Raw genomic sequence first — 11683 nt, forward strand, 5'->3', positions numbered from 1 at the left:
TCTGAAAAAAAGTGTGTCAACAGGGGAAATAAAATATATTAAGGTTATTTTCTGCATCTAAAACATAAGTGGACAAACAAGGTCATCCAGTAATTTTGCTCTTATGAATAACAGTAATAACCTTTTTAAATAGAGACTTGCGAAATAAGATAAATACATTGTCATTAACTAAACTAAATAGGATGGAAATACAAATATTTTACAGTGTATTTTCATTCACCAAATATTAAAAGGAATCCCATTCAAAATAATGTGTAAAAAATATAATGAAAGCTGCAAAAAAAATAAATATATGTATTCTAATATTCAAGACAAGTTTTACATCCAAAATTTAAAATGACAACTCTATTTGGTTGATCAATGACTAGCTTACCACTTCAAAAAAACAATATTTAATCTGGAATTGAATATTCTTTCCCAAAGTAGGTTGCCTCCTTAGATTTCTGGGAATTTTATGAATGAATTTCAGAGGTCATTAATAATGTGAGTACTCTGAAAGTAGTTATTCATAATATGAATATTTTATTTAACACTTCTCTAGCTCTACAAGTGAAACAGATCCTGAATTTCAAATATCTCTCAAAATTATCTCATTAGTTAAATTAGTTAAGTTTCCAGTTTCGATACACTAAGGGCATTTTTTTCTAATGTAGAGATAACTTGTATTATGTCTTCATAACCAAAGTAAGAATCATTTTCGTGTCAACATCTTTCTAGAGGATTAAGAAAGACCAAAACCAAGAAAGAGTTTCAAAATTTCACAAACTTAACTGTGCAGAACATTCATACTGATATCTTCTCTAACAAAAAACACTACAAGAAAGCCAAAAGTTCATTTTACCTCATCTTCTGACAGGCTTGGAAATCTACATTGAAATGAATTAAATGGTTTAAAATCTAAAAAGCTGTTGACAAAGGTCACAATGATAAGGAGTAAAATGTAAAGAATGGTGCTAAAATACTTAATTACACAATATATATTAGAGAGATGTCAATTTTATAGAAGCAATAAAATATCTTCCCTTGGGTGGCTTTTCTGACCATTAATCTTTTTATTGTGTAACAAGTAACACTTTGATATAATTGACAGGTTTTTAACTACCAATTCAGTGGACAGACACTTCATTTTTGCTTCTCTGTTGAAACTGTTTTCTCAAGAATCCAGCACTACTTTACAAAGCAGTCTAACTCTAAGAATCTATGTGCTGTGGTTTGTCACCCAACCTCCAAGTTACCAGAATATACAAACATTAAGCCAACCTTCCAGTTAAGCTTGCACCTGTGCAAGGACAGGTCCCTTCCACTTCTCCAGTCAAAATAAAGTCCAGAAAATTGTTCAGTTTCCAATTACTGTAGTGACTGAATTACCAAAATAAATAAATACAATTTAAGCTGGTCTGTTTTCATCACAGGATTTCAAGGCTACTCTCCCTAACGCTAGAGGCAGGTTTTTCACTTGTGTCTGGCCAAAGGAAAAACGTTTTGCCAAACAATGTTCCTGCTGCCATCCCAGCTGGCTTTTCATTTGTCCAAATCGCTCTCTAGTCATTGCCTTTTCACTTTACAAATGTCACTGAGAATTGTGCCCACCACAGCCCCACCCCATCCCCAACCCCCAGTGCAGGTTCAGATAGTGATATTTGGTAGAGTCTTGAACTCCAAGTACCCCGCTCCGGAAGCGCACTGCAAAACGCATCCCGGATGCTTTCCCAAATCTATTCCCTCACGCTCTCATTTCAGAATATCACTCTATTTATTTACCCTGAGAAAGTAGGCTCAGCCCTGGATTTCGCACTCAAGAAGAAAACACAACCATTCCCTCCCTGTCTTCCCCTCCCTCCCCACCTCCTTCCCTCCCTCCACACTCACCCTGTCCTAATCTCCAGCCCTAAGGGCAGCACTAAGGCACCCAAACTTTCTAATTCCTTCCACCCTTCCCTGTCCCAAACACTGGACAATCACATTGGAGATAAATGACGCTGGGAAATCTGGGTTTCCATCTGTCAAGGAGTCCCCTTTCCCCACAGCTGCTTTCCTGATCTCCCGTCCCCTCGAGGGGCTCTGGAGGTACCTTCATCACTTCTCCCCTACCCCCTAGAAAACCACCCTAACTGGAGCGCTGCAGCCGTACCAATAGCAGGTGATCCAGGCGGTGCGAGGGCAACGCCTTGTGATGCCATCCTGCCCTCTGCAGGGACACCACTGAAGGCCACGTGAAACGACCCCCAGGAGTCCTGCGAAAGAGGTGGAGGAGGGTCTCTGTGCCCCAGTCTCTCCTACCCTGTTCTCCGAAACAGAGGAGCCCCCGGGCATCCGGAGCCGGCTGGGGCAAGAAAGCAAGATCAAAAAAGTTCAGGAAGTAGACGCCTGGGAGCTGGGTGCGACTGAGTTCTAGAAAGGGGAAGTAGAGACGGAAATATCCAAAGGGGAGAAACGTAAATCGGGTCTACTGCCTAAGGGAGTTGTGCCGGGAGAGCCGCTCACTCTAAGGTGTTAACCAGCTTCTGCCCCAGACACCCCTTTGGGGATCCAGCGGGCCTCGAACCGGCGGTGGGGGAGGGGTGCTGAGAAACGCCGGGGCTGCTAACTTACGGAAGAAAATGTACTCGGTGTAGCTGCTCCAGATCTTGTCGTCGCGGTACTGGTTGACGAAGGCGGCGGTGCCCGAGGAGTTACACGCCACCATGTGGAAGCCGGCCTCTGACAGGCGATCGAAGGCCTGCTCCAAGTAGGTGAACTTGAGGTAGAAGCGGGAAGTGTACTTCTCCGGCTGCCGGTCGGGGTCGCGGCTCTCGTTGAGCGTGTCCCCGAAGACCTCCTTGGCCAGCGCGATGCGCCCACACACCATGATGCGCGCCACGCGCCGGAACTTGGCGTCGGCCTGGTTGTCGCGCACGGTGGTGTAGGAGCCCCGGTAGCCCAGCGTGAGGAAGCCCGAGCGCTTGTCCGGCGCGCTGCCGCCGCCGCCGCCGCCACCACCGTGCGCTCCCGGGCCCGAGGGCACGGCGGCCGCCGCCCCGCGCACCAGCAACGCGTCGCTGCTGCCCTGCGAGACGTTGTCCTCCAGGTCGCTCTGGCAGCCCTCGTCGTTGAGCGAGTTCTGCTTGGTGACCTTGGGCGACAGCAGCTTGACCAAGTCGGTGAGCTGGAAATACTCGGCCTCGCGCAGGAGCCGCTCCTTCTCGGGGAAGTGCTCCGGCAGCGCGAGCTGCTTGTCCCGCAGATAATCCAGCACGTACCTGAAGAGGAAGCCGTCCCGGTCGATGAAGAAGCGCGCCCGGCTGTCCCTGGGCAGCTCGCCCCGGCGCCGGGCGCCGCCCCGGGGACTAGAGGGTGAGAACATGCTGGCCAAAGTGCTGTCCGGGACGCTGAGCAGCGTCGAGTGCTTGGTCACATAGACCTGGCCGCCTACGTTCAGCTCCACTACTTCGGGGAAGGGCGAGGGTGCGCAGGGCCCCGGGGCAGCAGCGGCCGACGCGCCGGGCGAGCTGGACGAGGAGACCATCTCGCTAATGGGCAGGATGGTGCTGCCGCCGCTGCCCGTGTCCTTCAGAGCCATAGTCCCCCGGCCGCCGGCCCAGTGACCCGAGGAGCAGCACTTTCTCGTTCTCCGAGCCCTTGCCCCAAGCCCTCCGCGTGCTCCTCCGCGCTCTGCGCCCTCGGGCGGGGCGGCGCGTTCCTCCGGCCGGGGCGGCCCCACTCAGGGCTCGGGGCAGCGGCGGCGTCGGCGGCTCCCGAGCTCCATCGGAGGAGAGACGCGCGGGAGAGGAGCTCCGCGGGTGCGGCGGCGGCAGTGGAGAGGCAAGAAGGAGCGGCTGCTCCTTTGGGGAGAGGGCGGGGAAGTGTGAGAGAGACTTGGGAGAGGCTCTAGGGCTGCCGCTCGACTCTCCGCGGGGAGGGAGGGAGGAGGGGCCGAAGCACAGAAAACTCGCCGCCCCGGCGGCTAGCGAGTGCGCACCGAGGCCCGAGTGCCGACGGTGGCGCTAACTACTCCTCGCAGCCCGGGAGGCGGCACTGACGTCAAGCCCCGGACTGGGACCCGAGCCTCAGCTGTCATTTAAAGAGATAGGCTCCCGGGCTCCGACGCTAGGGGGCGGGGCCGAGGGCCGAGCAAGCTAGAGGTGCAGCTCCGCGGTCGGCGGGGAGAGGCGGGCAGGGAGCGCCTAAAACAAGCGCAAGAAAAAAGGACAGCGCTCTCTTTAGTTCATTTCGCTCCCTCTTTGGGTCAGTGTCCAGTCTTTTCCTCCCTCTCTTCCTTCTTCTCTTCCTTCCTTCCTTGCCTCTCTCCCCGGCAAAACTAGTGTTTTACATTCTCATTAAGGTAAGGAGTGGAGGAGCAGAGAAGGGAGAATAGGTTTTGATTAAAGCAAAGATGCCAGGCTCCTAATCTGAAATCATAACAAATGTTGGCCTGCGAGCAGTGATTGCAAAAAGATTACGTGAGGGTGGGAAGGTGAATCTCTTGTACTGGCTTTATGACACAGTTTAAGTGAAGGGCTAAATGCCCGTACCTCTTTTACAATCAAATTTCACGACTTCATGCACTGAATATTCTTGAATAATTTTTAAAACTCTGAAATCTGGTTTCAGTTCACAATAATAAAGGAGTGTATGTAACGACTGTTTCCTTCTGACATTGTTACAATATTTGATTTTATAGTAGCTGCCCAATAAATGTTTATAGAGGGAGAAATGGAGCCCGAGAGGAAACTTTCTCCATTTGTTCGTTCTAATGCCCGTCAGTCTCTTCATTAATCTCTCCATTTCCCTTTCAACTCCATCAAGCAAGAGAAGTGCTGATATTTTTATTAGTCTTCTAACCCCAAGAGAAAGGTCACTTATAAAAATTATATTTATTTAAGCTCACCTTAATTTCCATGTGTACATAGTACAGGTGCAGTCTGCAAAATGAGCATTACTTGTGATAAAGACTGAAAATGGGAATGCAAATGAGAAATCATTCTTTTACCCTGGGGCATACTTTTGTGTTCAGAAACATAAAGAATCATTGATTTATGAAGTACAAAGAGAAAAGAGTGTATTGTGACACAAAGTAGTTTGCTTCAATTATCATAACAATATTACAGATGAAATTTGTTCATTAGCAGTTAATATACAAATTTAATTTTTTTTAAAAATTTAAATGTCTATTAACAACTCCTTTTTTTCAAACCACCCAAAAAAGTATCAAATTTCAGATACAGTTATAAATTAATATATTTTTTGGAGCATTATGAACTATGTTTAAGTCATTGATCCTTATAAGCCACACCCATAGACGATGTTATGCCAGTTTTGAAGTTTGATCACATGAAGCAGAGAGAGCCTAACTGACCAATGAAAGAAAACAATATATTTGCCAAAGGACTGAGACTTAAAACAGGGGTTTCCGTAGGCATCATCAAGCAATCCTTTTACTCAAAACTATTGCGTCCTGCCAAATGTATAAACTGATTGATCAAATTAACAAATTTAATTAATTTTAGCCTTCATTTAAAAGTAACAACCAAGCATTAAAAGAATAGAAAAAATGCACTATTTTCTGCCTCATTAGAAGAATTAGAAAGTATTGGGGATTTAATGTAATTGTTCCTGGATAAATGAATTAATAGATTCTTTATAACCATCATAGATTAATAAATAATAATGCCTCAAACCACTACTAATGAAGCCGATTTATCATGAGGTAAATGTCCCTAATGATAAGTATGGGGCAGATTGTAGAATTTTAATGAAGTGGATATATGATAAATATGCATATGAATATGAAGTCTCTAATATTATCAGGTTGAAATCCATCTTTTGAATTAAAAAAATTTAAGACAAAATGATCAAAATTTATACTGTAAATGAATCATCTCAAAAATTCACAATGAATTGTATTGCTTTTTAAAATGATTCCTTCAACATTGATTAACATTTTTTCTTAATCTCTTCCCTCTTCATACTCCTGTTACTCTCCTGTCTGCCAATTATACCCTCCAACCAAACTGAGACTGAACAAATTGCAGATCTACAATGTTTCCATATCTCCTCTTCCTTCTGCTAGGAATGCCCTTCCTCTTCTACCAGATCCCTAACCCATTCTTCCTGCTTACTGATTTCCTCCAGCTGTCAGCTCAAATATCACTTTCTGTGGAAATCTTTACATTCATTCACCCAACCCGGTGAAGTGTCTTCCTAAGATGTTTCCATAAGACCCTGTGTTTACACGCAGGCAAGGTTTATCACATTGATGTGTAACTGTGTTCCGCCAGATTATAAAAATGGCATGCGGCCATATGCATTATTATATCTCATAGAGGTAAACTGTAGAGGTAGCCCATAAAAAGGTACCCAATTTATATTTGTTGAAAGCTCACTGAATAGAACTGTATTAATATCAGAAATGGATGACAATGCATCACCTATGTGCTGGGTACTAGGTTAAATAATGAAATTACAGAATTGAGTTAGACCCTGTTCTTTGTAATTAAGATCAGGTAAAGTGAGAACAAAATCTGGTCAAAATAAACTCAGAAATGACAAAAAAAAAAATAAAGAAAGCAAGGAAGAGACACAATTGAAGCAATTCATTTGGTGAACTGAGCAATCAACCCCAAATACCGTAATAAGAACCATTTTGCTCTAAACCACAGACACCGTTAATGCTCCTTAGACCAATCTGATCACACATATGGGTCTTTTAAGATCTTCTGTTGCTACACAAAGACAAGGCAGCAAACTTCTCTGAATAAAAATTACACTAGAACAGTTCCCATACCAGCACATTTTAAAATAACACAGTCAAACCTGCATGTCTCTAAAAGCACAGCAAACAAACCAAAAAGGACATGTTGAGTCCAGATTTTAACACATACATAATTTAAAATTTACGATAACAAATTAAATATTTCTTCATTAGGCAGAGAGCTACTAAAAGGCAGAAAGCATATCTTCTTCTAAAGAGGAGGAAGAACACAAAAGATAACAATGAGATTTAGAATAAAATAGAACTGTGTTAAAATCTAACTTTGTCCCTTACTAGCTTTGCAATTTCAACAAGTTACTCTGAACCTCAGTTTCTTCATGGGCACAGTGGAAATAACAAAGAACTTAGCTCATCACATCAATGATGGTTTGTAATAAGACCATCCAAGTTTAATGGAGTTCACTATATTTATAATGTCTATTTCACAGTATGGTTCTCAGGGATGGGAAGAGAGTTACATCTTGACCAGATAGATCCAAGATCCGTAATCAGGTAACTGATTTTAGCAGCTCTACCTAACTTCTTTCCTATTGTCTCACCCCTAAGGCATGGGGTTATCCGGCCCTGTCATTATGAACATCCCCATACTGTCATGTCCTTCCCTGTCTGTATCTACTGTTGTCTCCCTCATTGCATGTTATCATCCTAGACACTGATATAATTTCATTGATTTAATTTACCTTGGTCCTGTTCTTTTTTTTTTTTCTTTTAACTTTGTTCAGTCTTTTGACTCTGGTCTAATTACCCCTTTTAGCTTGCTTCTGTACAAGGCCAACTGTGCTTCTAATTTTCAGGCAACCATCTGGTCTCTATTTATCTAGTTCACAACATATAAAAATTTTATGAAAAAACAAACAAACACAAACAAAAAGCACTCAAGTATCTCATGTAATTCTAAACAAAAAGGCTGATATTCTTTCCAGTATCAGAGGCTTTGCAGTTTTTAGGGCAGTGCTGTCTAATGCAAATATAGGAACCATATATCTCATTTTTAATTGCTTATAGCCACATTAAAAAATAAATGTGAAATTACTTTAATAATATGGTTTAGCCTAATGTGTCCAAAATATCATTTCAAAATGTATTAATGACATAATTTATATTTTTTTCCACATGAAGTCTTGAAAGTATGGTATGTATTTAGGTCTTCTGACACATCTTAACAGTTATAACATAACTTGGACTAGCCATATTTCATATGCTCAATAGTGACATGTGCCTAGTGGCTTCTAAACTGAACAGCATAGCTCTAGAGCATTTGTGACTTTAACACATCTCTGTGTTTTGAGGATTAGGTAAGAAAATGTAACTTTTTAAAGTTTTTAATTACAGAATTGTAATGAGAGGAGACTGGAATTCAGTACTTGAGTAGACTCATTTAACACATGGAATAGGGACCATAAAACATCTCTCTAGCCCAGAGAGAGAGAGAGAGAGAAAGAAAAAGAGAGAGAGAGGGAGAGAGAAGAAAATTAATATATTCACTAAAGAACTTAGATGTTCCTTACAAACCCATCACACACCCATAATGTTTGCAGTATACATCACTCTTATGAAAAGCAGACCAGGCCAGGGTTTATTTTGTAGGTATATGGCCTCTAGCAAGGTTAGAAATAAAGAGCTTCCTATCAGAGCAGACAAAGCTGCCATTAGCCTTTGTAGGAATAAGACTGAAGATAAGATCTTCTACAAATTCAGCAACTGCTGCTGAATCTGGGGAAAGTTGGAAAACAGAGTATGCACTTCCCCAAAACCTCACGTTAATTTTGAGAGCATCGCTGGTTCTATCAAACGGAAAACTTGTGCAAATTAGATATTTAGGAAACAGAGTATCTATGCTTGATGAACATGTTAAATAACATGTTCCAGCAACTTCAATATCTTAGTATAATTCAGTATGGGTTCTGATTCTATATTTAAAATTGTATAGAAATACTACTAAAGTTTAGGGTAACACCTGGTTAAACTCTATAAAATTAAATACCCAAAGAAATTCATGAAAATTTGTATAGATTATGATCCAATATAGCTAAGCATTTAATAGAATACCTGGCACATAAATAGTGATCAACAGGTACTTGTCAAAATTATTTGTAAGCTATTTTCATAATATGGTATATGTCATGTTTTCAGAAGTAGCTATTTAATATGTTGTACGTTGGGAGTGCTTATTTTGGGAAGGTGGTTAGCAATAGATGATCTAGCCTCTCATTGTGCACAACTGGTTATCTCCTTAAAATATAGCTTAGCTCCCTAAAGCCTTGGGGAAAGGGCAAGCTAATTCTCCATAACCTTAGAACATTCTGGAAAAGAATTTTCATTAGGCTGGACAATGGGAACGATGTTCTGGTTCTGGATGGACTCCACATCTCTTGAAATAACATAAACCAGGAGCGTAAAACTGATGATAGTATATGTATAATATAAATTTTATAAAATTTCTACTGCTATTTAAAAAAAATTTCACTGACTGGAAGAAGACTTTAACATACAAAATACATTTAAAATATGAATGTCAGAACAGCAAGTCAGTTTCCCTTAGAAATGACTTGCAAATTGTAAACTTTCATTTATTATTTGGCCAGCAACTATTAACTGATGAGTTTGACTCCATCAGAAAAACTCTAATCATAGCTAAAATTAAATCAATTCCTATACTGTTTAGCTTTTGTCCTACTATGTTAGTCCATGTTTGCACTTCTATACCAGAATATATGGTGCTAGATAATTTATAATTAACAGAAATTTGTTTTCTCTTAGTTCTGGAGGCTGGGAATCCAAGATCAAGTTTCCAGCATTAGGCAAGGGTATTTTTACTGCTTCATTACAAGCCAGAAGGCAGAGGGAAGAGACAGGAACTGGGGGAGGGGAGGGTGGCGAGAGGAAGGGAGAGGCATGATTAGGCCAGAAAGCTCTTTTTTAAGGCATTAAACCCTCCCATGACTGTGGATCTGTGTATCCCTCATGACCTAATCACCTATTAAAGATCCCACCGCTTAATGTTGTTACAATGGCAATTAAATTTCAACATGAGTTTTGGAGGGCACAAACATTCAAATCACAGCACCTATCTACTAGGTTTGTCAAGAGGATTATTTAGATAATGACTATAGGGCATTTTATGCTCCTTAACTGAAGTTACTATGGAAATAAAATAGTGTTACCATAATATTACTATTTTTCTATGATGCTTGTCTCTAATGGGAGCACAGGATGAATTCAATATAAGAAATTATTCCTTCAATTTAAGATTTGCAATTAGTGAAATGTTTGGAAAATATATTAAATCTAAAGGGAAGCAATCAAAAATTTAAAATAAATGTCCTTAAGTAATCTACTATTAAAAATTGTTAATATAGAATGTGGATGGGAATACTGATAGTTTGATAAAACCAAATATAGTTTATATTTATCGACAAGTCAAATGGCTTCTCTTATCATAGGAATTTTATAAAAGCATTGCTGACTATATGTCAAATAAATGAGGTCCTTGGGAGGGGTCAATTGTCTGAGCCTGGAACATTACTTTCCAGGTATGGAAAGTAATAATTATACTTTCCAGGTATTAATTGGTATGTCAGGCTGAACCATATAAATAGCCACTTTCATAAAAAGTTTCAAAAAAATGACAATTTCATGTGATTCATCTGTATTTTTATATGATGTAATATGACAAATTTTATATGATTGCTAATAGTTTTCATCAACAATGTAGTACCATATCACTAAATACTTAAATATTTAGGAATGCATAATTTATAACTTGAGTTTTAAACATGTATTTTAGTGTGCCCAATATTTATTTTTTTTAATGTTCTGTCTATCATTTTACTGTTGGTTTTCTCAGCACATAAATATAGCTTGTCCAAAAAACTATTTTGTTTGGCTTGTATGTGTTCTGAATTATCACTATCTCTGCATAGGTAACAAACTCTTTGAAAACAAGTACTACTCACTCTCCAGTTGTTTTATTTTCAGGTCAGTGGACTACAAACAGAAAGTCTAAAATGATGATGAGCAGATTGTTTATTTACACTGTAGCTAATTAGCATGAGACAACTCACAGGCATTAGTTGTGCAATTTAATTTTTCTATATACTGCTAAGTAGGAAAATATTGATATTTATATATCTCTAGGTTCTATTTTTAAAAGCACATCAGTTGAATCAAACTTTAAAAATACAATTAAAGCACAATGCTTTAATCTAGGAGAGCACTCCAATATAACGTATAAATTCAACTAATGAACACCTGTTATGACACACTATGTTATTCAAGTTCAATAAACACGTTTTTAAAAAGGTTTTGAGTAAATTGCATGTTATAAAGTTTCATTCCAATGAGTGTTAGGGTGTGCTTTGTTTTTCCCTATCATAGATCTAGTGAAACAGAAGTTTTAATAAGAGTCAGAAACTGAATTTTAACCCCAGCCTTAACAATGATATAGATTTACTTAGTGACCCAGAGCAAGTATCTTTTCTGGTCAGTTTACTAGTTTATCAAATGGACAATTCCTAATATCTTCTGGGAAATACTGTTCTGGTTATATTTTGTTGCATAACAAAGCACCCAAAAACTTGGTGGCTTAAACAACAGTAATTTTATCATTATTTATGTGGTTCTGGGTTCAACTGGCTGATGATTGCTCAAGGTCTCTCACAAGTTTGAAATCAGACAGAGGCTGGGGTCGGAATCATCTGGCGTCTTAGCTATGAAGATTCAAAACAAATGAGGCTAGAACAGTTAAGGCTCTTTGGGCAGTGGTGCTCTCTCTCTCTCTCTGTCTCTCTCTTTCTGTGTGCGTGTGTGTGCACACGCGTGCACGCGTGCGTGCGTGTGTGTGTATATGTGTGGTCTGTATGCATAGTCTTTCCACCATGGTTACTCAGAACTACAAAACTGTGCAACTCATGAAGAGAGAGCCAGCAGGCA

General features: G+C 40.5%; 1 protein-coding gene across 1 annotated transcript in view; it reads right to left on the reverse strand.

Annotated features, from left to right (window-relative positions):
• Positions 1–4611, reverse strand: part of KCTD8 (potassium channel tetramerization domain containing 8) — a 256724-nt gene extending 252113 nt beyond the window's left edge. The window contains exon 1 of the mRNA XM_032274064.1: positions 2593–4611. Within this exon, the coding sequence (XP_032129955.1) occupies positions 2593–3559 (967 nt within the window). The 5' untranslated portion in view covers positions 3560–4611. The remainder of the gene's footprint in view (positions 1–2592) is intronic.
• Between the last annotated feature and the right edge of the window lie 7072 nt (positions 4612–11683).

The sequence above is a fragment of the Sapajus apella genome, unplaced genomic scaffold (assembly GCF_009761245.1).
Source record: "Sapajus apella isolate SASKATOON/1434 unplaced genomic scaffold, GSC_monkey_1.0 scaffold5, whole genome shotgun sequence".
In the NCBI taxonomy this organism is placed as follows: domain Eukaryota; kingdom Metazoa; phylum Chordata; class Mammalia; order Primates; family Cebidae; genus Sapajus; species Sapajus apella.